The 27,342-nt window shown below is 41.6% G+C and overlaps 2 protein-coding genes across 5 annotated transcripts; one reads left to right on the top strand and one right to left on the bottom strand.

The window, feature by feature from the left end:
• LOC103278936 (glycine N-acyltransferase-like protein 3) lies at window positions 1-21,938 on the bottom strand. Of its 4 annotated transcripts, none has more exons than XM_062967183.1 (7): window positions 21,771-21,938; window positions 6,355-6,484; window positions 5,895-6,032; window positions 5,192-5,299; window positions 4,404-4,530; window positions 1,428-1,548; window positions 1-637 (listed from the first exon to the last, which is right to left on the bottom strand). In XM_062967183.1, the coding sequence occupies exons 3-7, from the start codon at window positions 5,970-5,972 to the stop codon at window positions 229-231; spliced, it is 843 nt and encodes a 280-aa protein (XP_062823253.1). In that variant the 5' UTR covers window positions 5,973-6,032; window positions 6,355-6,484; window positions 21,771-21,938; the 3' UTR covers window positions 1-228. The 4 variants fall into 4 exon arrangements, with proteins under 4 accessions (XP_062823253.1, XP_062823255.1, XP_062823257.1 ...); XM_062967185.1 differs by lacking the exon at window positions 21,771-21,938 and adding an exon at window positions 6,652-6,792; XM_062967187.1 differs by lacking the exon at window positions 5,895-6,032 and having other exon boundaries at window positions 5,192-5,353; window positions 21,771-21,937.
• On the top strand, window positions 15,435-27,342 carry LOC100556561 (glycine N-acyltransferase-like protein 3). Its single transcript, XM_003215039.4, has 6 exons — window positions 15,435-15,542; window positions 15,865-16,002; window positions 16,907-17,014; window positions 18,067-18,193; window positions 24,409-24,529; window positions 26,713-27,342. The coding sequence occupies exons 2-6, from the start codon at window positions 15,925-15,927 to the stop codon at window positions 27,119-27,121; spliced, it is 843 nt and encodes a 280-aa protein (XP_003215087.2). The 5' UTR covers window positions 15,435-15,542; window positions 15,865-15,924; the 3' UTR covers window positions 27,122-27,342.

Below are 27,342 nucleotides of genomic sequence, written 5' to 3'. Positions count from 1 at the left end.
TTTAACAAAACTGGTCTTTATTGGTTATTGGAGTACAATGTGATCAGATGAAGATAAGACTTTACATACACTGCTTCAGAAATCAATACAAGTATCTGTACAGCTAAAGAAATTAGCTCTTAAACTAAATTATCTCTCACCTGTAGACTGATGACAGAGTTATGGTGAGAAGGACTATGTGACAGTGGCCAGACAAACTTACAGACAAGTCCTCTCTTGTTCTTGCTCTCATATCTGTACATCAGCATGGGTACAAATATGGCACAATTCAGGTAATTTCTGATAGCCTCGACGCTCTTGTATCTCTCTCATATGGACATTGCTGAGTGCGACATGTCCATATATAGGGTAGCCAGCAGTATGGGCTCTTATACTTAATGCTCTTGCTGCCACAGCTGCGTAGTGCTTCCCACGGTGTGTAGGCAGGGTGTAGCCAACACCTGTAGCCCCAAGAGGATCCATGACACACCAACTGATAAGCTGACCATTGGGATCTAGGATGCAAGAACTGAAGAAATGCTGCACCAGGCTGGCTAGGTACCTATGACTTTGTTCACTGCCCCCATAGGCCCATGTTTCATCCATCAGGTCAACATGAGAGGCATTCAGGGTGGACACTGTGAAGCCAGGATCTAACCTGCAAGAATAAAAATATAATAGGAATTCAGCCAAAGAGATGGCAAGAGGTTTAAATAAAAGACTGCGATAGTGGCTAAGTCTATAGATGTACGTAACACTGTTCTTCTGGGTGGAACTATGTCTTTATAAAGTAAAGACAAAGACACAGATATATAAACCTCACTTACTTAGTTTCCAATAAACTCCTCAACTTCTGAGGATGCCTGCCATAGATGTGGGCAAAATGTCAGGAGAGAATGTCAGGAACATGGCCATACAGCCCGGAAAACTCACAGCAACCTAGTTTGCTCTTAGCATCACGAAAAATGTTCTGTCTCTGTATAAGTTAACTGTTATGGTATGAAAGATAAATGCTAATATATAATCCTTTATCAAAAGTCATAAAACCTTCATAGCATAAGAACTGCTGTCTTGTAAGTGGGATAAACAACATGGATCTTAGGGAATACAAGTGACATCCACCTTAAAGGATATTTATTCTCAACTATGGACATTTACACAGGTGACGCCTGGACTGAATTCTCTCCCCAAAGTAAGTCTCTTCCTCATTACATTCCAATCACAAGACTAATTCCACAAGGTTTCATGTGAGAGAGGTACACATTTCTTGCCTGGGACCAAAAAGAAGTTATGCTTGAGCTCTGATTACAGCCATGGGATGACAGACTAAAAAGCATATTTGAGATTCACATGGGAAGACTATCAAGTGGAAGCAATCCAGGTTACTCAGTGTCTCAAAAGCATCAAAGGTGAAATCCCCAGTTTTAGAGTAATGCAGTGATACTCACTGGTACTCATTTAATTTATTTGGGTCGGAGTGTGTATAGGTAATGTAAGAAGTTGCTGACAGTGGCACATTCTTGATAGCAGCAGCAAGTTTGGATACTCGATATATGCCATCCTGGTTCCCTGTAGAGTCACAAAATATTTCGTCAGTAAGCATATGGCACGAATGTGTGTCTACACTAGAGTGTGGTTAGAATTCTATTAGATTTTCAGATTGAAATGATGCTCCTTTATAACTCATGTGAAGAGCAAAATAAATATAAAATAAAGGTAAAGGGTTCCCCTTGACATTAAGTCTAGTCGTGCCCAACTCTGGGGATTGGTGCTTGTGGTGAAGTATGAATTTTGGTTTACAATTGTTATGTTTAATTATAGGTATATGTTTGGAATGGGTAGGTATTAGAGTTATCAGTGCGTGGGGGATGGTAGCCAGCTCAGCATTCTGAGGCAGGTTGCCATAGTAACGTAGGCGGAGCCAACTGCCGTTTGGTAAAAGAGAGCAGAATTTGAAAAAAAAGAGTTCAGTCTGTGATCAAGGAATCACAGGGAAAGACTGGTTCTAAGGTAGTGAGAACCAGGGAAGTTCAGATCTCTAGTTTGAGTTGTTTTAAATAGGTCAAGTGACTTATTTGAGTTAGTAATGGAGTCTGAGTGATAAAGGGAAGAAATCCTAGTTAGATCTGTAGTGATCAGTTGAATTAAGAACATCAGTTAGAAGAAAAAAAGTTAAACTGCTCAAGGGAAGAAATAATCCTTTTGAGAGTTGTTTCATCACATGTTATCATTGTAACTGTTGAAGAAGTGTACCTCTAAGTGAGAAGCAACATTGAAACCGCTAAGATTATGTACCTGAATAAACTTGTTACTGTTTTCCAACATCCAAGTCTCTGTTACATACATTCTAAGCCAAGTTACGCTACCCTTTAAAGTAAAAGAAAACATCTCCCTGCGTCTTTGGTGGTTGCATCTCCCCAAATTGGTGGCAGTCGTTACAGTACTCATCTCCATTTCTAAGCCAAAGAGCCGGCATTGTCCATAGACACCTCCAAGATCATGTGGCCGGCAAGACTGCATGGAGCGCCATTACCTTCCCGCCGAAGCAGTACCTATTGATCTATTCACATTTATGTGTTTTCAAACTACTGTAAACATAAATATGAATATAAACAAAATAAACATAAATCATATTAAAGATAACAAGAGGTAAGAAGACTTCAGCAGCTGTATTGAAAAGCCCACCCAGCTTCCTAACGGAGCTCCTATGGCTTGTGTTTTTCACATTGCTGAGCATTTGTGAACTGTCAGGTAAGATGGAAGGGGATGGGAATAGACACCATTACTAGCATTATAACTTATTGGCAGATGTCAAGCCCATGTCAAAATAATGCCTTATTTTGAATGGTTAAAATATAGAGATGTTATCTTGTTCCACCTGCACAGCCTTATAGGTAGTCTGAGAATACTTTTTATCTCAATAGATTCAAAGAAATTCTTTATGTACAAAGGGTGTATTATGTAGTTAATTGTGAATGAATGGTTCAGGAGAAAATTGTATAATATTGACTATTTTCAAAAATTGCTAAAATTTCTGCTTTTTGACTTTTTAAAATATTGTCAGAAGTGACATAGGAATATACTGCAAGTCGCTTCTGGTGTGAGAGACATTGCCCAGGAGATGCCCAGATGTGTTACCATCCTGCTGGGAGGCTTCTCTCATGTCGCTATAAGCTAGAGCTGACGGACAGGAACTCACCCTGTCTCATGGATTCAAACCGGCAACCATCAGGTCAACAACCCATCCTTCAGGTCAGCAGTCCTGCCGGCACAAGGGTTAAACCTATTGTACCACCGCGGCTCCAATTCCTTCTACAACAAGCATCTTGATTTTTTCTCTTAGGGTGATTTCAAACTAGCTTTTCATTATTTCATTCGCCCAGTCTCATTCTTGGAATTTTTCAAAGAACTTTATCACACAAAGTTGCTATTCTATTCCACAGCAATTGCACAATAACCAAAGGCCACATAGTGGCATGCGCACCCTTGCTATCAAAGATCTCTGCATTTGTGGAATTGTGCCAATTTGCTGATCTGTAGTCCTGCAACTCATGCTTCCATGATCTTATAAACCTGCCCTCCCCTCCCCCAGTTTCACTGCTCTATAATTTTTTAAAGAATAAAGCAATTTTGCAATCCAAGTAAAACTTTATATGACAAAAAAGTACCTTGGGAACTGCAAAACAAAAGTGGGAGAGTGGGAGAGAAGCAAACAGCTCTCCTGTAGCAGGTAATTGACAGAAACATGGTGTGATTTGCAGCTATTGATAGTTTTTACCGTCAGTAGTGGAGGACACATTTGTCACTGGATGAAGGTGGAAGAAGGTTAGGTGAAAAGAAATAAGTGCTGAGAGATCCCTCTCCTTTCCAGGCTGAGAATGGAGAAAGCTTATCTTGTTTTATTTTTTTAATAAAACCTATTTATTTCCCCATATCCTTATTTTTTAATTGTGTAATGCCATCTTTTTTGTCTGTCTTTACCTCTGTTCTATCTGCACTCAGCCAATGCTCTGTGTGTGTGGGTGGTAATGGGGGAGGGGGACTAGACCTTATTTCATAGATCCATCCTACCCTCCTTGTTCCCCTTTATTATTTTGGAAACCCCAGGTCTCCGTATAAAGGAAAACATAGAAGTTTTTCCCTCTATGCAAGTGTTATACACCATCGGAAAACATATCTCACCCGAAAGTTGGAGGCTTGCATTTCTGATTGTCTCCTCCTTTTTATATCTCTTGGCTTTATGGGGTGGTACATCTTCATCTAATAACTTTAAAGCATCTGATTTTGGTGCTCTAATAATTATGTAATCATTGTATATGTAGAAGAAGATAAGAGTTCTATCCCATTTGATCGAGCTGTAGACCCGTCAAAGGATATATAGTTTTCATAACTATTTCTTCAGAAGGAAGGAACTAAGAAGTTACCTTGGATACGGAAGCGTTGCAGCCAGTTAACAGCATCTGTGTTCAGCACCAGATTCTGGTACACAGCAAGATCTTGGTAAAATGCTGCATACACATTGGCATAAAAATCAGAGTCATCAGAGACAACCTAAAAAAGAGAAGCATGGAACACTTCTATAAATTGAAAACATAACTTTCCTGCCATTCCTCAGGTTTGGTCAAGTTTGGTAAACTGGCTGGGATTTCTGGGAGCTGTAGGCCAAAAACATCTGGGGACCACGAGTTGAGAACCACTGATCTAGACACTATATTTTTTTTTGATGCAGCCCAAAATCCCATTGGCTTTTTTAGCTGCTGTATCACGTCATTGGCTCATGTTCAACTTGTTGTCCACAAAGACTTCAAGATCTTTTGTACATATAATGTTGTCGAACCAGGCATCACCCATCCTGTATCTTTGCATTTCATTTTTTCCCCGCCTAATTGTAGTATCTTACATTTGTTCTTGTTGAAATTCATTTTGTTAGTGTTGGCCTGGCTCTCTACTCTAATAAGGTCATTTTGAATTCTGATCCTGTCCTCTGGAGTATTAGCTACCCCTCCTAAGTTTGCTGTCATCTGCAAACTTGATAAGCATGCGCTCTAAACCTTCATCCAAATCATTAATAAAGATGTTGAACAGTACTGGGCCCAGGACCGAACCCCGTGGCACTCCACTAGTCACTTCCTTCCAGAGTGAAGTGGAACCATCGGTGAGCACCCTGTGGGTTTGGTCGCTTAACAAATTACAGATCCCTCATGGCCATTACCTCTCTTTGTGGCCGGGTGAGCACCGCTTTGAAATTGGGCCAGGAATCCACAATCACCTCATGACCAGCCGGGTTCCCACGGTTTATGTTCATTACTGCACCATGGACCTGTCAAGAGTCAGATGTCAGAACTGGTGCTGCAGTGCAATCCAAAGGGACCGTCTGAGACCAAAGAGTAGAGAGAGAATCTCATTCAGTTGTATCCACACACACACACAGCCAAGAAAATGCATCTTCCTCACTTCCAGTTGAGGAGCAAAATGTAGGGATTCACGGGCACATTTCATGCCAATTTAATCAACAACCCAAGATTTGCACACACATGTAAATACACATCCACCACAGTCCCATTTAGTCTCAACAATTTCCTGAATGTTTCTGGATAGCAGCTTAGATCAGGGACACGTTTTTCCAAGTGTTGCTGTGTTGCACCAAAAGCCTAAAGCAGTGGTATCTAACTTTTAGTCCACCAGGTGTTTGGAAGTCCAGCTCCCAGAAGCTTTGGCTAGTTTGTCCAATGCTCAGGAATTCTGAAAGTTGACATCCAAAATACCTGGAGGACTAAAGGTTGGACACCACAAGTCTAAAGAATATAACTAGAAAATGTAATTTCTGAAGTTTTTCTGGATGTCAAATGAGAAGGCTAGAAGTGCAGAAGATGTCATTCTTAGCTCCTCACACAGATTCCATGTTTTACAATTACCACAAGTGTTTGAGGGAGGCACTTCCTCAATATCCCCTCCAGCAGCCGCAATTTGGAAGGACAGGAGAGAATCAACATTGTGTGGAGGGCAGAGGCAGATGAGCAGGTCTCTGAAGAAACAGAATGGACAGCAAGCACCTAAGGAAGGGAGAGGCCAATGCTGTCATCCCTTATGTGTCATTAGCAAAGAGACTTCCACACAGCCATATAATCCAGAATATCAAGGCAGAGAATCCACAATATCTGCTTTGAGCTGGGTTATCTGAGTCCACACTGCCATACAATCCAGTTCAATGTGGATTTTATACAGCTGTGTGGAAGGGACCTCCGTATATGCTGGTATATCCCCAAGCAAGACAGAAATAAGGCCTCCTTCCCCTTCCGTCCCACCTCATTGCTTGATAGAGGCAACAACATGCCCATATGAACCAATGTGACTGTCACACAGGCAGCTACTCACCGATAGCTGACCAGATTTTCTTGACAGAAGAAATCTTTGAAGAATAAACGAATGGAGCAGTGCTTCCTCTGTGCCTGTGTTTGATCCAGCTGAGTCTCCTGGCAAGACTGTTTCATTTTAGAAGTGGTGCCTGGAGTGGGTTGAAGGTTTACATAAAAGTATACTAGAATGAATGAAACATTAACAGAGATTATACTCAGATTGTAACTATTAATTAATCTTAGGGGATGCGATCTGTAAAGCACAGAATAATTGATTGAATTATTATCATTGATTAATTATTATTGGTCGAAGTACCTCAAGAAATCTGACTTGGCCACAGTGATCCACGCCTTGGTTACATCTAGATTGGACTACCGCAATGCCCTCTACGTGGGGCTGCCTTTGAAGATGGCCCAGAAACTGTAAATGGTGCAAAGGTCGGCAGCCAGGTTGCGAACAGGAACTAGTTCCAGGGAGCATATGGTGCCTCTTCTGAAGCAGCTCCACTGGCTGCCCACAATTTTCCCAATTCAAAGTGCAGGTTATGACCTACAAAGCCCTTAAAGGTTCAGATCCTGCTTATCTTCGTGACCATGTCTCTTCCTACGAACCAGCATAGGTTCTTAGATCTGCCGGGGAGATCTAAGATCTCCCGCCTCCGTTACAAGCACTTAAACAAAATTGGCGCTGACAAAATTACCATTTGCCAGCTTCAGAAGGCCACCTTACTGGGATCTGTACGCATTATTCACCGATACATCACACAGTCCTAGACACTTGGGAAGTGTCCGACATGTGATCCAATACAACAGCCAGGAGAGTGTCTGCTGTGGAGTCATCGTGTTGTGTTTCTAATAATAATAATAATAATAATAATAATAATAATAATAATAATAATAATAATAATAATAATATCTCAGCCGGCATTGGAAACAATAGACATTGACAAAATCACGATCTGCCAACTGCAAAAGGCCAGCCTACTGGGATCTGTGCGCATCATCCGAAAATACATCACACAGTCCTAAACGCTTGGGAAGTGTTTGACTTGTGATTTTGTGATACAAAATCCAGCATATCTATCTTGTTTGCTGTGTCATACAATGTCCTTGTGTCAATAATAATAATAACAATAAATTTAATACATTTTTACTCAAGGCTTGAGGCAAAGCACAACACAGTTAAAATGCATCATGTTAAAATACATTCAGTAGAGAGTAAACAATTTGGAATGGGCAGAGATAAATTATGAGCTGACCTATTGTTCAAAGGCACGTTGAAACACCTATGGGGAGAGAGTTCCAGAGTCGGGGGGCCACCACCGAGAAAGCCCTTTCCCTCGTCCCTACCAAGCTCACTTGTAACGGAGGCGGGAGATCTTAGATCTTAGTAACTTCTTAGTTACTTCCTTCTGAAGAAATAGTTATGAAAACTACATATCCTTTGACGGGTCTACAGCTCGATCAAATGGGATAGAACCCTTATCATCTTCTACATATACAATTATTACATAATTATTAGAGCACCAAAATCAGATGCTTTAAAGTTACAGTAAAACCCCGCTCGTTCGAGCCCCGCTTGTCCGAGCCTCCGTGCAATCCGAGCAGGTGAACGGGAGGGCCACAAAGGCCATCCCCGTTGACCTGCTCGCTGGCGTGCGTGTTGCTAGGTAGATAGCAAGCTACCTAGCAACACCCATGGGGCGCTCGCCCCTTGGGAGGTGGCCCCTGCGTGTTGCTAGGTAAGATAGCAAGCTACCTAGCAACACGCAGGGGGCACCTCCCAAGGGGCGATCGCCCCGTGCATGTTGCTAGGTAGCTTGCTATCTACCTAGCAACACGCACGGCCAGCTCCTTCGCCACACCGGGCGCCGGTGTTGCCGGCCCCGGCGTGACGAAGGAGCCAAGGCACGGGTGGGTGGGTGGGTGAACGGGGAGGGCTTTTGCGGCCCTCCCTGTTCACCCACCCGCCGAACGAAGGAGCTTTCTCCCTTTGGCAGAGGCTTGGAGCCAGGGAAGCGGGAGTTGCTTCCCTGGCTCCAGGCCTCCACCAAAGGGAGGGAGAGCCCCTTCGTTCAGCGAGTGCTCCCAACCGCGGGGAGGCCTCTCCGTGGGGACGCAGGCTGGATCGGGAGGTGCTGCAAGCGCCTCCCGATCCAGCCTTCGTTCCCACGGAGAGGCCTCCCCGCGGTTGGGACGAGGGCTGGATCGGGAGGTGCTGCAAGTGCCTCCCGATCCAGCCTTCGTCCCCACGGAGAAGTCTCCCCGCGGTTGGGACGAGGGCTGGATCGGGAGGTGCTGCAACGCCTCCCGATCCAGCCTTCGTCCCCACGGAGAGGAAGCCTGGTAATCTGAGTTATCCGGTTGACCGAGCAGAGGTCTGCCCATTTAACTTGGACTACCAGGGTTCTACTGTATTAAATTAAGATGTACCACCCCATAAAGCCCAGAGATATAAAAAGGAGAAGACAATCAGAAATGCAAGCCTCCAGCTTTCGGGTGAGATATATTTTCCAATGGTGTATAACACTTGCATAGAGGGAAAAACTTCTATCTTTTCCTTTATACGGAGACTTGGGGTTCCCAAAAGAATAAAGGAGAACAAGAAGGGTATCTCCAATTACCACCCACACACACAGAGCATTGGCTGAGTGCAGAAAGAACAGAGGAAAAGACAGACAAAAGATGGCATTACACGATTAAAAAATAAGGATATGGGGAAATAAATATGTTTTATTAAAAAAAATAAAACAAGAAAAGCTTTCTCCATTCTTAGCCTGGAAAGGAGAGGAATCTCTCAGCACTTATTTCTTTTTACCTAACCTTCTTCCACCTTCATCCAGTGACAAATGTGTCTTCCACTACTGACGGTAAAAACTATAAATAGCTGCAAAACACACCATGTTTCTGTCAATTACCTGCTACAGGAGAGCTGTTTGTTCTGTGCAAGCATGCTCAGGGGGCAGGATTCTTCTCTCCCACTCTCCCACTTTCATTTTGCAGTTCCCAAGGTACTTTTTGTCATATAAAGTTTTACTTGGATTGAAAAATTGTTTTATTTTTTTAAAAAAATTATAGAGCAGTGAAACTGGGGGAGGGGAGGGCAGGTTTATAAGATCATGGAAGCATGAGTTGCAGGACTACAGATCAGCAAATTGGCACAATTCCACAAATGCAGAGATCTTTGATAGCAAGGGTGCTCATGCCACTATGTGGCCTTTGGTTATTGTGCAATTGCTGTGGAATAGAATAGCAACTTTGTGTGATAAAGTTCTTTGAAAAATTCCAAGAATGAGACTGGTAACACATCCGGGCAATATCTATGTAGACAGCCAATTCTCTCACACAAGAAGCGACTTGCAGTGTGTTCTCAAGTCGCTTCAGACACGATTAAAAAAAACCCAGCAATTTTAGCAATTTTTGAAATATTATAAAATTTTCTCCTGAATTGTTCATTCATAATAACTACATAGTACACCCTTTGTACATAAGGAATTCCTTTGAATCTATTGAGAAAAATCATATTCTCAGACCATGTATAAGGCTGTTCAGGTGGAACAAGATAACATCTCTATATTTTAACGGTTCAAAATATTGAAATATTTTAACATGGGCTTGACACCTGCCACTAAGTTATAGTGCTAGTAATGGTGTCTATTCCCATCCCCTTCAACCCCCCCTGACACTTCACAAATGCTTAGTAATGCAAAAAACACAAGCCACAGGAGCTCCAGAAATTGGGTGGGCTTTTCAATCCAGCTAGCCCTACTGAAGTCTTCATACCTCTTATATCTTTAATAGAAATTATGCTTATTTTGCTCTTCACATGAGTTGCAGAGGAGCATCATTTCAATCTGAAAATCTAATAGAATTCTAACCACACTCTAGTATCAACACACATTCATGCCATGTGCTTTCTGACTAAATATTTTGTGACTCTACAGGGAACCAGGATGGCATATATCGAGTATCTAAACTTGCTGCTGCTATCAAGAATGTGCCACTGTCAGCAACTTCTTTCATTACCTATACACACCCAGACCCAAATAAATTAAATGAGCACCAGTGAGTATCACTGCATTACACTAAAACTGGGGATTTCACCTTTGATGCTTTTGAGACACTGGGTAACTTGGATTGCTTCCACTTGGAAAAAGGCTTCTTTGATAATCTTCCCATTTGAATCTCATAGGTGCTTTTAGTCTGTCATCCCATGGATATAATCAGGGATCAAGCATAACTTCTTTTTGGTCCCAGGCAAGAAATTTGTATCTCTCTCACATGAAACCTTGTGGATTTAATCTTGTGAGTGGAATGTAATGAGGAAGAGACATATTTTGGGGACGGCATTCAGTCCGGGCTTTACCTTTGGAAATGTCCATAGCTGAGAATAAATATCCTTTAAGGTGGATGTGTGAGATGTCACTTCTATCCCCTAAGATGCATGTTATTCCTCCCACTTATAAGACAGCAATTCTTATGCTATGAAAGTTTTATGACTTTTGATAAAGGTTTTTGATTTTAACAGGTATGTTTTATACCAAAACAGCTAACTTCTACAGAAACAAAACATTTTTGGTGATGCTAAAAGCAATCTGGGTTGCTGTGAGTTTTCCGGGCTGTATGGCCATGCTCCAGAAACATTCTCTCATTACGTTTTGCCCACATCTATGGCAGGCATCCTCAGAGGTTGAGGAATTTATTGGAAACTAAGTAAGTGAGGTTTATATATCTGTGTATTTGTCTTTACTTTACTTTGTAAAGACATAGATCCACCCAGAGGAACAGTGTTCTTACCACATATCAAGGGAACCACTGACTGCATAGGGAAGAAACACAACATACAAGAAAATCCAACAAATGCTACATTGAGCAAAGGATAAGAGGGATCCTCTCAACCCTGCAGGAGTCCACCGTATACCATGCAGCTATGGACAAGTCTACACAGGGACCACCAAACACAGCATTGCCCAGGCACGAATCAAGGAACACGAAAGGCACTGCAGACTCACTCATCCATAGAAGTTAGCCATAGCAGAGCACCCGAGGAGGAACCAACATATTATTTGAGAAGACAGAAATGCTGGACCACTTTTAAAGCCACCATGTCAGACTCCACAGAGAAGCCACTGAAATCCACAAGCATGTGTACAATTTCAACAGAATGGATGAAACCACGAAAATGAACAAAATATGGCTACCAGTATAAAAAATTCTAAAATCAGGACACTAAATAAAGAGCAACACTAAAAAAGGGGGAAATTCCAGGCAAGAATCACTAAAAAAGGGGGAAATTCCAGGCAAGAATCATTGAGGGCCAGCTAACACCTCCCAACAAAGGATTCCCCCAGGCAGGAAGCAGCCAGGCCTTGAAACTGCAATGCCATTAAAATGCTAATCATGGTAGTAAATTGAAACATTCACATGTGTCTCTAGCAGATAAGAGTTCTTTTTCCCACCCTGGACATTTCACAGATCCTGTAATCTCACTAACTTAGTTTCCAACAGACCCCCTCAACCTCCGAGGATGCCTGCCATAGATGTGTGCGAAACGTAAGGAGAGAATGTTTCTGGAACATGGCCATACAGCCCGAAAAACTCACAACAGCCCAGTGATTTAGGCCATGAAAGCCTTCGACAACACATAAGAACAAACTGTAGTCCAGTCATAACTTGCCATTGTTGGAGTGTACATCTTTAAACTCAGCCTGTATGTCAATCCTTTGTTTAAAGCAAGAGCACTAAGTATAAGAGCCCAGACGGCTGGCTACCCCGTATGTCGCACTCAGCAATGTCCACTCGAGAAGGATACAAGAGCATCGAGGCTATCAGAAATTACCTGAATTGTGTCATATCTGTATCCATGCTGATGTACAGATATGAGAGGAAGAACAAGAGAGGACTTGTCTGTAAGTTTTCCTGGCCACTGTCACTCGGTCCCTCTCACCATAACTCTGTCATCAGTTTACAGGTGAGAGATAATTTAGTTTAAGAGCTAATTTCTTTGGCTGTACAGATACTTGTATTGATTTCTGATGCAGTGTATCTGAAGTTTTAACTTCATTATTGTACTCCAATAATCAATAAAGACCAGTTTTGTTAAAGCATCTGATCACATTTGAAAGCTTTATATCTGTGTATTTTATTCATAAACATATAGAATCACATCTTTCAGTTCCATGGCTCTAGACATTGTATCTGTGGAGTGCATAATTGTTGTAGAATTATTGGGGAGGGGGTTCATTTTTATTATATCAAAACATAATATTAACCTAACAATTTCTGACCTATAAGCAAAACTATCAAAATGAGCAAAGATTTCTCTGGTTCTTATGTCTCTCACACCATCTGGAAACTACAAGGAATAGTATAGTTTTTGTAAAAAAAAAATTGCAATAGTATATCCAGAATTTCCTACTATTAATTGAGATTGACGTTTGTCCTTTTCTTTTCTACTATTACTTCACCCAAATTCTTCCTCGCATTTCAGCGGTGTTTCTATCATCTTATTACATGTGATGTTTATCAGTGGCTTATATACCTTTGATAGCAATCCCCTCCAGCTGTTTATGACAAGGAATTATTATTATTATTATTATTATTATTATTATTATTATTATTATTATTATTATATTTTTAATCTGCCTTTCTTCATGGCTCGAGGCAGGTTACAGAATAATTAGAATACATAAATATTGTAAAAATATGAGAAAATACGCATATTAAAATGTATTTCTATAAAAGATACATATTAAAACATATTTAGCTTAGTAACATGTGTGGCCATAGTCATAAATTACACAACAAACAGAAACATGGAGCTAGAAATGTTTTGAGTACAAGTTTGCAGTGGTCAGTGGCAGTGCTCATTTTGGGCTTATCTATCTCAATGGGATCTATTTCTGGGCATTTTATTTTTTTTTAAAAAAAAGAATTGTATAACCAGGGACAGGAAGTATGAATTTAGGTAGCTGTGCCTTTGGCCTGCAAGCATCACAGTCATGACACATCTCTGATTTACTGCACTGGGAAGCAAGTGGAAAGCAGAATAAAGGAAGAAAGGGGGGAGAAAGCCAAGAGAGGATGAACTGAGGATTGGGGTTTACGAAAATGTGCATTTAGTAATCCAATTGCCTGACATTAAGTGTGCAAGAACAAACACTATTAAATATCATACTTTTTCATAGATAATAATAATGCACAATAGTGTATACTTTACCATAGCAATTGTGCCATAATAGAATGTAGTCTAGAATGTAGTCTATTTATATACAAGCAAGATATGTTTAGTAATGTTGGGAGAAAACAATGGTCTAGCTCTGTGGTTTTCAACCTGTGGGTCCCTACATGTTTTTGGCCTTCAACTCCGGAAATCCTAACAGCTGGAAAACTGACTGGGATTTCTGGGAGTTGTAGGCCAAACTCCTGGGGACCCACATGTTGAGAATCACTGGTCTAGCTCATACTCCACTCCAGATTAGCTCTGCAGTATGTGGCTCATGTAAATGGGCCCTTAGTTTCCAAACTGGTGAAACAAGGACAACCAATGCAAGGCATCAACTTCACCCAGAAGAGTTGTGTCACTTTCTCTGAAAGGCAGGCATGGATACAATGACTGGTAGACTGCTGGTTGAAATTCTACAATGCAAGGAAGGCCTGTAGCCAGGACTTTGATTTGGGGTGGGGGGTGGGGGCTGAGTCTGAGTGAGAGAGGATCTACCCTAGCAAACCTTTTGTATCGTTATCCCAGTACCCCCATGCATATGGGATATATTGAACATGGTAATCAGATCATGATATGAATAAACACGCACCACGTGCCATGTACCAGTAAGGCCTTCTCGCAGACCACCCTGAAAATTTGGGGGGGGGGGGGCTAAAGCCCCTCAAGCCCCCCTCTTGGCTACATGCCTGCGAAAAAACAAGCAGAGGCCTACTTTCTCCAATTCTGGTTGCAGAAAGTTTTGGGCCACTCCAGTGGCATATAATACTTAGCCAGCATGTTTGCTTGGCCCATGTTTTGTAGTATTACTGGCTCTCCTTTCCCTTGAAACCCATAAACTGAGTCAGTGGAATTGGGTGGCTCATGAAAAGCGGCACAATCTAGAATATCAAGGCAGATAATCCACAATATCTGTTTTGAACTGGATTATCGGAGTCTACACTGCCATATAATCTAGTTCAAAGCAAATAATCTGAATTTTATGCAGCTTTGTAGAAGGGGCCTTATATAAAAGTTGAAATCCAGCAGTAGGCAGGTAATGAGACACACCTGCGCCACTGTCATGATGGCATTGTTTTCAGTAAAGGAACATGTAAAATTTATTCAGTGCCATCCCCACACCTAAAGCATCTAATAATACCAGATAAGCTTTATCCTTGCCAGACATGTTCAGACTTCTTCCCTATCAAATCCTAAATCTCTTCATCAGGAGCACTTCATGGGAGAAGCTGCAAAAACAAGAGCTTCTCAACCATTAAAGGATGGGGGAAAGCAGACACTTTCCCCCATCCTTTAGAACAGTGGTTCTCAACCTTTTTTTGACCAGGGCCCACTTTGACCAGGGCCCACTCTCCAACATAGTACCAAAAGGGTTACGAATCAGTTTTTGGTCAATTTTAGATCTGGTTTGATTATTTGGGATGCTGATTCAGAAAATTGCATTGGATAAACTACATCAGCTCTAGTTCCTAATACAGAACATATGCTATCGAGTAATCGCCATCTGCTTGCCCACAGAAAACCATATTTAATAATCTAGAGCTGATGTGGTCTATCCAATACAATGGTTAGCTCTTCGGAAAAGGAGCGGGAACAAATTTAATGAAATAAAATAAAGAAATAGGAAGGAAGTTTGCGGACTGGATTTTCGTTCTTACGGCCCACTGCTGGGCTGCAGCCCACAAGTTGGGAACGACTGCTTTAGGACATCCATTTGCCTTTTATTAGGATATTCACCAATTATTCTGTGCTGTACAGGTCCCAAATCTAAGAATTAATAGTTACCATCTGAGAATAGTCTCTGTTAATGTTTCATGCATTCTAGTATACTTTTACGTGAATCTTCAACCCACTCCAAGCAACACTTCTAAAATAAAACAGTTTTGCCAGGAGACTCAGTTGCATCAAACACAGGCACAGAGGAAACACTGCTCCATTTGTTTATTTTTCAAAGATTTCTGGCAAGAAAATCTGGTCCATTGTTGGTGAGTAGCTGCCTGGGTGACAGTCACATTGGTTCATGTGGGCATGTTATTGCCTCTCTTGAGCAACGAGGTGGGAAGGAAGGGGGAGGAGGCCTTATTTCTGTCTCCCTTGGGGATATACCAGCATATACGGAGGCCCCTTCCACACAGCTGTATACAATCTACATTGAACTGGATTGTATGGCAGTGTGGACTCAGATAACCCAGCTCAAAGCAGATATTGTGGATTCTCTGCCTTGATATTCTGGATTATATGGCTGTGTGGAAGTCTCTTTGTTAATGACACATAACAGATGATAGCATTGGCCTCTCCCTTCCTTAGGTGCTTGCTGTCCATTCTGTTTCTTCAGAGACCTGCTCATCTGCCTCTGCCTCCCACGCAATGTTGATTCTCTCCTTTCCTTCCAAACTGCTGCTGCTGGAGGAGATATTGAGGAAGTGCCTCCCTCAAGCACTTGTGGTACAGTAGAGTCTCACTTATCCAACATTCTGGATTATCCAATGCATTTTTGTAGTCAATGGTTTCAATACATTGTGATATTTTGGTGCTAAATTCGTAAATACAGTAATTACTATATAGCGTTACTGCGTATTGAACTACTTTTTCTGTCAAATTTGTTGTTAAACATGATGTTTTGGTGCTTAATTTGTAAAATCATAACCTAATTTGATGTGTAATAGGCTTTTCCTTAATCCCTCATTATCCAACATATTCGCTTATCCAACAGTCTGCCGGCCCATTGATGTTGGATAAGTGAGACTCTACTGTAATTGTAAAACATGGAATCTGTGCGAGGAGCTAAGATGAACATCTTCTGCACTTCTAGCCTTCTCATTTGACTTCCAAAGAAAACTTTGGAAATTACATGTTTCTAGTTTTACCGTTTAGACCTGTGGTGTCCAACCTTTGGTCCTCCAGGAATTTTGGATGTCAGCTCCTAGAATTCCTGAGCATTGGACAAGTTAGCCAGGGTTTCTGGGAGTTGGAATTCCAAACACCTGGAAGACTAAAAGTTAGATACCACTGCTTTAGGCTTTTGGTGCAACACACCAATACTTGGAAAAACGTGTCCCTGATCTAAGCTGCTATCCAGAAACATTCAGGAAATTGTTGAGACTAAATGGGACTGTGGTGGATGTGTGTTTATGTGTGTGTGCAAATCTAGGGTTGTTGATTAAATTGGCATGAAATGTGCCCATGAATCCCTACATTTTGCTCCTCAACTGGAAGTGAGGAAGATGCATTTTCTTGGTTGTGTGTGTGTGTGGATACAACTGAATGAGATTCTCTCTCTACTCTTTGGTCTCAGGCGGTCCCTTTGGATTGCACTGCAGCACCAGTTCTGACATCTGACTCTTGACAGGTCCATGGTGCAGTAATGAACATAAACCGTGGGAACCCGGCTGGTCATGAGGTGATTGTGGATTCCTGGCCCAATTTCAAAGCAGTTCTCACCCGGCCACAAAGAGAGGTAATGGCCTTGAGGGATCTGTAATTTGTTAAGCGATCAAACCCAAAGGGTGCTCACCCTGGAAGGAAGTGACTAGTGGAGTGCCACAGGGTTCGGTCCTGGGGCCAGTACTGTTCAACATTTTTATTAACAACTTGGATGAAGGTTTAGAACACATGCTTATCAAGTTTGCAGATGACAGAAAATTAGGAGGGATAGCTAATACTCCAGAGGACAGGATTAGAATTCAAAATGACCTTAATAGAGTAGAGAGCTGGGCCAAAACTAACAAATTTCAGTAAGAACAAATGTAAGATACTACAATTAGGCAAAAAAAAATGAAAGGCAAAGATACAGAATGGGTGATGCCTAGCTTGACAACATCAAATGTGAAAAAGATCTTGGAGTCTTTGTGGACAACAAGTTGAACATGAGCCAACAGTGTGATAAAGCTGTTTAAAAAGCCAATGGTGTTTTGGGTTGCATCAAATGGAGTATAGTATCTAGATTGAGGGAAGTCATGGTTCCACTCTGTTCGGCTTTGGTTAGACCTCACCTGGAATACTGTGTCCAATTCTGGACACCACAGTTTAAAAGAGATATTCTCAAGCTAGAAGGTGTCCAGAGGAGGGTGACTAAAATGATCAAAGGTCTGGAGACCAGGCTCTATGAGGAGCATCTTAAAGAGCTAGCAATGTTTAGCCTGCAGAAGAGAAGGTTGAGAGGAGACATGATAGCCATGTATAAATATGTGAAAGGATGCCATAAGGAAGAGGGAACTGGTTTCCACCTCCTTCTCTGCGAAAATCCAGAAGCAGGACCCTTGCAACAATCCCTTGTCACAGTCTCCCTTGCTGGTGAGCTGCATGGGTGAAAACATTGTTCAGCAGAACAGACTTCCATCTTTCGGTGCAGCTGCTGTCTGGTAAAGTAGGATCTAGGTTAGGACATGACTTGATACACATTTGGAACTAAGTAGGTGATGTAGAATATGGATCCTTGACCAAACCTGAGGAATGGCAGGAAAGTTATGTTTTCAAATTACAGAAGAGTTCTATGCTTCTCTTTTTTAGGTTGTCTCTGATGACTCTGATTTTTTTGCCAATGTGTATGCAGCATTTTACCAAGATCTTGCTTTGTACCAGGATCTGGTGCTGAACACAGATGCTGTTAACTGGATGCAACGATTCCGTATCCAAGGTAACTTCTTAGTTCCTTCCTTCTGAGGAAATACAGTAGAGTCTCACTTATCCAACATAAACGGGCTGGCAGAATGTTGGATAAGCTAATATGTTGCATAATAAGGAGAGATTAAGGAGAAGCCTATTAAACATCAAAAAAGGTTATGATTTTACAAATTAAGCACCAAAACATCATGTTATACAACAAATTTGACAGAAAAAGTAGTTCAATAGGCAGTAATGCTACGTAGTAATTACTGTATTTACAAATTTAGCACCAACATTTCACGATGTATTGAAAACGCTGACTACAAAAATGTGTTGGATAATCCAGAACGTTGGATAAGCGGATGTTGGATAAGTGAGACTCTCTTATGAAAACTATATATCCTTTGATAGGTCTACAGCTCGATCTAATGGGATAGAACTCTATTCTTTTTCTACATATACAATTATGACATAATTATTAGAGTGCCCAAATTTCGGTGCTTTAAAGTTATTAGATTAAGATGTACAACCCCATAAAGTGGAGTCTCGGCCATGAGATATAAAAAGGAGAAGACAATCAGAAATGCAAGCCTCCAGCTTTTGGGTGAAATATATTTGCCAATGATGTATAACACTTGCATAGAGGGAACAATTTCTATGTTTTCCTCTATGAGGAGATCTGGGGTTCCCAAAGAGAAAAGGAGAACAAAAAGGGTAGGATCAATTTTTGAAATAAGGTCTAGCCCCGCCTCTTCCCACACACATAGAGCATTGGCTGAATGCAGATAGTCAGAGGTAAAGACAGACAAAAAAGAAGGTAGTACAGACCTTAAAAAAAGGATATGGGGAAAGAAATAAGTATTTTTCATAAAACAAGATCAGCCCAAAGGATTTTGTTCTAGGCATCTGGAATCTTTTCATGTGTATTGATGTTTTTGCATGTGGCTTTTCTTGCTTAAATGTAGAACCATTCTTTTTAAGGCTGTCCAATCTATTGAGACCGTATTATATCTTGCTTCTATTCTCTGAGGCATAGGCTACATTTTCCAGTTCGGTGTCATCCATCAGTCCCCTTTGTCTTTATACCTTAATTTATGACAATCAGAACTTTGCAACCCTATAATTGCTACTTCTCTCCAGGATGATTAACCATTGATAGGAACTGCTTTGATTATCTTGGTCAAATAGATACAAATAACTGAATTTGATAAAGTTCATTTGGCTCAAAAGACCTGAATTCATTTAAAGCAGTTAATAGCCGTCTTTTTTCATCGATAGTTATATCTTTGCTAGATTGAGCACCTTTTGGCTAATCAACAAGGACAAGATTCTATCTATCTTGAGATCACAAGAGCTAAAAAGCACGGAACCCCGAATATGTAGTTCAGTGGTGGCTCCCCGCCTATGGAACGCCCTCCCCATTGAAATCAGGCAGGTTCCCTCCCTCCTGTCTTTCCGAAAGAGGACAAAAACGTGGTTATGGGACCAGGCATTTGAGCATGAGTAGCAGCAAAAATGAGATAAGAATATATGACCTACTGACAGACCCCACATGAACATGGAAAGCGCCTTAAATGTATATTTAAATGTATATTTATGTATATTTTAATGGATATTCTTAATTTTATTGTAATTTTTAATCTTGATGGAGTTTTAAATTTGACGACAACTGTTTTTAATGTATATGTTTATATTGTAAGCCGCCCTGAGTCCCCTGATGGGTGAGAAGGGCGGGGTAGAAGTGATGTAATAAATAAATAAAATAAAATAAATATGTAGTTAACATACTCCTTGGTGAAGCTGTATTATTGACCAGATGGTTCAGTTTGGCCAAGACCGCATCAATAGAGCAACACCCTCCTTCTTGCTGATTGTACAGGCACCCTGTTATAACCTCAGCAGATATTATTGTGATTGTCGCCTCAGGTACTCACTCAGAGTTGGGGTTTGAGAGGTTGCCACCCGTAAGTTGTTTTATTATTTATTTATGTATTTATTTACTTCCTTTCTATCCCACTTTTCTCCACCCCAAAGGGAACTCAAATCAGCTTACAAACATTAAAATATATATCAACAATCTAAAACATGAGCAATTAAAACACATATAAATCAATTAAACAGATTAAAACCAAATAGAATGCAGAGTCATAATCTCTTGACCCCTCTGCATGGAGTTTATTTCACCATGGGGACCTGAATTAATTTCCAGTAGCTAAGTATTCTCGTATCGCCTCTTTACTTATCTGAAGATCCCTATATGATTCATTCTATTTTCACTAGGTTGAGCACTGAAGGAAAGGGGGGACTCCACTTTTTGGTCCATTAGCATTTCCAATCTTCTCCATACATACTGTTCTTGTGTATCTTTTTTCTCTTAATGTAAGTGAATTCCTCCTTTTAATTGTTTCAACATATCTTGCAATCTTGAGAGCTTTAGCCTTTCGGACCTTCTCACTATGATTGTGGCTACTCAGCTAGTTCTTACCAATAACTGCAGTAGCTTGTATCACCCTGTCCTCTTCAATCGCTCCCTCCTCCATAACATTTGACTTGACTTAAACTTCTGATTAGATTTGCTAGATTTCTTGGAAACAATATCTCCAAATGATGTGAAATATGACCAATCTCTCATAAAAGTCCTTCTATATAAAAGCGCCCACAATAGTTCAATAATTATGTCACCCCTAAACTATAACCTACAGAATCAAAGCTGACTTCCAGTATTTTTCTTTCTCTGTTCCCTGCAGTCATCTCCCCACTGTTGCTCTTTCTACAATCCTTTATCAACTTTGGGAACTCATAACTCTAGAGCAGGGGTCCCCAAACTTTTAAAACAGGGGGCCAGTTCACAATCCTTCAGACCACTGGAGAGCCGGACTATAGTTGGTCACTGAGCAATAATAATTAATAATAATAATAATAATAACAATAATAATAATAAAGAGGGTTGGAAGAGACCCCTTGGGCCATTTAGTCCAACCCCCTTCTGCCTCTGCGCACCAAAAGCACAAGCAAAGAACCCCTGACAGATGGCCATCCAGCCTCAATGTTACTTATTATTATTATTAATAATAATAATAATGAGGGTTGGAAGAGACCCCTTGGGCCATTTAGTCCAACCCCCTTCTGCCTCTGCGCACCAAAAGCACAACCAAAGCATCCCTGACAGATGGCCATCCAGCCTCAATGTTACTATTATTATTATTAATAATAATAATGATAATAAGGAGGGTTGGAAGAGACCCCTTGGGCCATTTAGTCCAACCCCCTTCTGCCTCTGCGCACCAAAACCACAACCAAAGCATTCCTGACAGATGTCCACCCAGCCTGAATATTATTAATAATAATAATAATAATAATAATAATAATCCAGCATATCTATCTTGTTTGCTGTGTAATAATAATAATAATAATAATAATAATAATAATAATAATGGTTGTAAGAGAAGAAGAGACCCCTTGGGTCATTTAGCCCAACCCCCTTCTGCCCTTGTGCCGTGGGGGCCGGATAAATAGCTTCGATGGGCCGCATCCGGCCCCCGGGCCTTAGTTTGGGGACCCCTGGTCTAGAGGAAGTTCTCAGGTGGAGATGGGTTTTTGTAACTTACCTTGCTTTGTTTCGTGTCCCGGCTTCCGTCAAGGCCCTGATTAGTTTTCGGCTGAGCTCCCGAAATTGGGACGTCAAACATTTGTTTTGTTTTTGTTTTGTTTCGGGTTTTTTTGTTTTTCAGAGGGGGGGAAATGCAGGCCAAGGCCACAGCCAGCCCTGCTCAAAAGGAGCCGGGCCAAGCGAGGGGTGGGGGAGGCGCAGGACGACCCAGCCAGCCACCCCCAACCTCCCCAACCCGGCCAGGCCTGTGCATGTAGGCCCAAAGCCTGCACCCATAGGCCTGGGCCTATGGGTGCAGGCTTTGGGCCATGCCTAGCCAGGCCTCACAGAGCCTACAGAGCCAGGCCTCACAGAGCCTACAGACAATTGCCAAGTAATCTGCCATTGGCTGCAGGCCCTGCAAGGCCTGGGAGCTTTGGACCTACGGTGCAGGCTTTGGGCCTACACACCCGGGCCTCACAGGGCCTACAGCTGATTGATCCGAAAGGCAGGTTTGGAGCCAATATCAGCTCCTGCCTGCCTGCCTGCCTTTTGTTTCGAGGCAGTTTTTGTTTCGTTGGGGGTCTTTCTTTTTTGTGCCATCCGAATGAACAATACAAAACAGAAACACAAATGAAACTTATGAGACAAATGCCGCGCATATCTCTATTGTCAGGCTGTTCCAATGGATCATCATGTGAAGTTGCTGTGAGTAGAGCTTTCCCCATCCCCAACTGGAAAGGAGAGAGAGCTCTCGGCACTTATTTCTTTTCACCTTACCCCCTTCAACTACTGACAGTAAAACTATCAATACCTGCCAATCACACCATGTTTCTGTCAATTACCTGGTACAGGAGAGCTGCTTGCTTGTGTGCAAGCATGCACAGCGGGCGGGATTCTTCTCCTCTCCCACTCTCCCCCTTTCTTTTTGCAGTTCCCAAGGCAATATTTTTTGTCATATAAAGTTTTATTTGAATTGCCAAATTGATTTAATTTCTTAAAATTATAGAGCAGTGAAACTGGGGGAGGGGAGGGCAGGTTTATAAGATCATATGGAAGCATGAGTTGCAGGACTACAGATCAGCAAATTGGCACAATTCCACAAATGCAGAGATCTTTGAAAGCGAGGGTGCTCATGCCACTATGTGGCTATCTTTGGTTATTGTGCTGTAGCGGAACCTTTGTGCTACGGTCCTTGTTGAGCGCAGTGGATGGATTGGAGACGGACAACTGGAATAATTCCAAGAAAGCAGTTTTATTTGGCTAGTGGCCACTAGGGTTCCCCCTCGCACAAAATAAGTGCTTTTCCCAGGGAGAACCCCCAGTGGCGGGCTGAGTAAATATTTATACACACTACAGGGTTCGGGTTATGCCCGCCCACAAGCAAATTCATTGGCTTAGAGTTGTGACGCTGCTTGACTTGGACCCAATCAGCGCTGACCAGCGGTCCGGCCGCACTCTTTCTGTGCCGTGTTCACAATCATTCAGAGCGCCTGCGTACGCATGCGCTGTTTGTTTATCTTTAGCTTTCATTTCTTCAGAAACACATGATTTCCCAGAAATCACATGTTTCTGTGAGTTTATGCACCCGGGTCGCTAGCCGTCGCCATCTCTGCCCATATATGGTATTTCCTGGGGTTCTTTAACCTCCCGCCTCAGTGCGATTGCTGTGGAAGAGAATAGCAACTTTGTGTGATAAAGTTCTTTGAAAAATTCCACAAATGAGACTGGGCAAATGAAATAATGAAAAGCTAGTTTGAAATCACCCTAAGAGAAAAAATCAAGATGCTTGTGGTAGAAGCAATTGGAGCCGCGGTGGTGCAATGGGTTTAACCCTTGTGCCGGCTGGTCTGCTGGCCTGAAGGATGGGTTGCTGACTTGATGGTTGCCGGTTTGAATCTGTGAGGCAGGGTGAGTTCCCGTCCGTCAGCTCTAGCTTATAGGGACATGAGAGAAACCTCCCAGCAGGATGGTTACACATCTGGGCATCCCCTGGGCAACGTCTCTGTAGACAGCCAATTCTCTCACACCAGAAGCGACTTGCAGTATGTTCTTATGTCGCTTCTGACACGATTTAAAAAGCAGAAATTTTAGAAATTTTTGAAAATACTGTAGTTAATATTATACAATTTTCTCCTGAACCATTCATTCACAATTAACTACATAATACACCCTTTGTACATAAAAAATTTATTTGAATCTATTGAGATAAATCGTATTCTCAGACCACCTATAAGGCTGTGAGGGGAAACAAGATAACATCTCTATATTTTAACCATTCAAAATAGTGCATTACTTTGACATGGACTTGACCCCTGCCACTAAGTTATAATGCTGTTAATCGTGTTTATTCCCATCCCCTTCAACCCCCCCCCCCCCACACACACACACACACACTTCACAAATGCTCAGCAATGTGAAAAATGCAAGCAACAGGAGCTCTGTTAGGAAGTTGGGTGGGCTTTTCAATCCAGCTAGCCCTACTGAAGTCTTCATACCTCTTGCATCTTTAATAGAAATTTTGTTTATTTTGTTCTTCACATGTTGCAGATAAGCATCATTTCAATCTGAAAATCTAATAGAATTCTAACCACACTCTAGTATCAACACACATTCATGCCATGTGCTTTCTGACTAAATATTTTGTGACTCTACAGGGAACCAGGATGGCATATATCGAGTATCCAAACTTGCTGCTGCTACCAAGAATGTGCCACTGTCAGCAACTTCTTACATTACCTATATACACCCCGACCCAAATAAATTAATTGAGTACCAGTGAGTATCACTGCATTACACTAAAACTGGGGATGTCACCTTTGATGCTTTTGCGACACTGAGTAACTTAGATTGCTTCCACTTGGAAAAAGGCTTCTTTGATAATCTTCCCATATGAATCTCTTAGATGCTTTTAGTCTGTTATCCCATGGCTATAATCAGGGCTCAAGCATAACTTTTTTTTTGGTCCCAGGCAATAAATTTTTATCTCTCTCACATGAAACCTTGTGGAATTAGTCTTGTGAGTGGAATGTAATGAGGAAGAGACTTACTTTGGGGAGCGCATTCAGTCCAGGCTGTGGAAAAGTCCATAGTTGAGAATAAATATCCTTTAAGGTGGATGTGTGAGATGTCACTTCTATCCCCTAAGATGCATGTTATTCCTCCCACTTACAAGACAGCAATTTTTATGCTATGAAGGTTTTATGACTTTTGATAAAGGTTTTAATGGCTTGTTTTATACCAAAACAGCTAACTTCTACGGAAACCGAACATTTTTGGTGATGCTAAAATCAAACTGGGTTGCTGTGAGTTTTCTGGGATGTATGGCCATGTTCGTGACATTCTCTCCTGACATTTTGCCCACATCTATGGCAGGCATCCTCAGAGGTTGAGGAGTTTATTGGAAACTAAGTAAGTGAGGTTTATATATCTGTGTATTTGTCTTTACTTTACTTTGTAAAGACATAGATCCACCCAGAGAAACAGTGTTCTTACCACACATCAAGGGAACCACTGACTGCATAGGGAAGAAACACAACATACAAGAAAATCCAACAAATGCTACATTGAGCAAAGGATAAGAGGGATCCTCTCAACCCTGCAGGAGTCCACCATATACCATGCAGCTGTGGACAAGTCTACACAGGGACCACCAAACACAGCATTGCCCAGGCACGAATCAAGGAACATGAAAGGCACTGCAGACTCACTCATCCATAGAAGTTAGCCATAGCAGAGCACCCGAGGAGGAACCAACCTGGACACAGCATATTATTTGAGAAGACAGAAATGCTGGACCACTTTTAAAGCCACCATGTCAGACTACACAGAGAAGCCACTGAAATCCACAAGCATGTGTACAATTTCAACAAAATGGATGAAACCACGAAAATGAACAAAATCTGGCAACCAGTATAAAAAATTCTAAAATCAGGACACTAAATAAAGAGCAACACTAAAAAGAAGGGAAATTCCAGGCAAGAATCAATCAGGGCCAGCTAACACCTCCCAACAAAGGATTTTCCCAGGGAGGAAGCAGCCAGGCCTTGAAACTGCAAAGCCATTAAATGCTAATCTGTTGTAGATGATAGGAGAGATAACACCAAGAGCAATCCTTTGAGAGGCCAAAAAGTCCGGTTTATTATTCTCAGCTGAAGACTCTGTATGTGGAATTTCTTCCAAAAGCAAACCAGAGCCCCAATCAAGGTGTTGACATTGCCTTTTATACATTTTCAGACAAAGAACATGCTTCTACATACATCTCGTCATTAGTATGTCACTTCACAAATTTACATACATGGGCATAAATATGCACAATCAGCATTTTCCTATCTAAGCACTCTAAAAGCCTGTAGCAAGTTACAGATACTAAGAGAGATCTGTCAAGAGGCCTACTTTTGATCTGTCAAAAGTCCGCTCTCCCCCTAATGGAATGTATGTATGGATAACAGCCCCCCTTTTCCCTGTCCTGCCAGCTTGTACATTCACACAGACCCCTTGCACATTCTTTGTGTCTGGTACAGAGAGAGCATGATTTTTCTACATTTCAGTGCTTCTAATGTGCATACAATATATGTCTAAAAATCTATATTTTCCAGTTCCTCATCAAATCAAGGTGGTAAATTGGAACATTCACATGTGTCTCTAACAGATAAGAGTTCTTTTTCTCACCCTGGACATTTCACAGATACTGTATATAAATCTCACTAACTTAGTTTCCAACAGACCCCTCAACCTCCGAGGATGCCTGCCATAGATGTGGGCGAAACATAAGGAGAGAATGTTTCTGGAACATGGCCATACAGCTCGGAAAACTCACAGCTACCCAGTGATTTTGGCCAAGAAAGCCTTCGACAACATATAAGAATAAACTGTTGTCCAGTTATAACTTGCCATTGTTGGAGTGTACATCTTTAAATTCAGCCTGTATGTGAATTCTTATTATATTTCTGTTCTTGCAGGCTAGATCCCGGCTTCACAGTGTCCACCCTGAATGCCTCTCATGTTGACCTGATGGATGAAACATGGGCCAATGGGGGCAGTGAACAAAGTCATAGGTACCTAGCCAGCCTGGTGCAGCATTTCTTCAGTTCTTGCATCCTAGATCCCAATGGTCAGCCCATCAGTTGGTGTATCATGAATCCTTTTGGGGCTATGGGAATTAGCTACACCCTGCCTGCACACCGTGGGAAGCACTATTCAGCTGTGGCAGCAAGAGCACTAAATATGAAAGCCCATACTGCTGGCTACCCCGTATATGGACATGTCGCACCCAGCAATGCCCACTCGAGAAGGATACAAGAGCATCGAGGCTTCCAGATATTACCTGAATTGTGTCATATCTGTATCCATGCTGATGTACAGATATGAGAGGGAGAACAAGAGAGGACTTGTCTGTCAGTTTGCCTGGCCACGATCACTCAGTCCCTCCCACCATAACTCTGTCATCAGTCTACAGGTGAGAGATAATTTAGTTTAAGAGCTAATTTCTTTGGCTGTACAGATACTTGTATTAATTTCTGAAGCATTGTATCTCAAGTCTTATCTTCCTTATTGTACTCCAATAATCAATAAAGACCAGTTTTGTTAAA

This window comes from Anolis carolinensis, chromosome 1, assembly GCF_035594765.1.
Source record: "Anolis carolinensis isolate JA03-04 chromosome 1, rAnoCar3.1.pri, whole genome shotgun sequence".
Lineage (NCBI taxonomy): Eukaryota > Metazoa > Chordata > Lepidosauria > Squamata > Dactyloidae > Anolis > Anolis carolinensis.
Note: the sequence above shows the minus strand (reverse complement) of the source record. Positions and strands in the feature narration are given on the sequence as shown.

What these genes read in the sequence shown, in the direction of transcription:
- LOC103278936 (XM_062967183.1), bottom strand. Translation starts at nt 5,972, where the DNA reads ATGTTGATTCTCTCCTGTCCTTCCAAATTGCGGCTGCTGGAGGGGATA. An exon ending in TCACCCGGCCACAAAGAGAG is followed by an intron (nt 4,531 to 5,191) that starts GTAATGGCCATG and finishes TCTCTTTTTTAG; the next exon opens with GTTGTCTCTGATGACTCTGA. An exon ending in AATAAATTAAATGAGTACCA is followed by an intron (nt 638 to 1,427) that starts GTGAGTATCACT and finishes TTATTCTTGCAG; the next exon opens with GTTAGATCCTGGCTTCACAG.
- LOC100556561 (XM_003215039.4), top strand. Translation starts at nt 15,925, where the DNA reads ATGTTGATTCTCTCCTTTCCTTCCAAACTGCTGCTGCTGGAGGAGATA. An exon ending in GCAACGATTCCGTATCCAAG is followed by an intron (nt 18,194 to 24,408) that starts GTAACTTCTTAG and finishes GTGACTCTACAG; the next exon opens with GGAACCAGGATGGCATATAT. An exon ending in AATAAATTAATTGAGTACCA is followed by an intron (nt 24,530 to 26,712) that starts GTGAGTATCACT and finishes CTGTTCTTGCAG; the next exon opens with GCTAGATCCCGGCTTCACAG.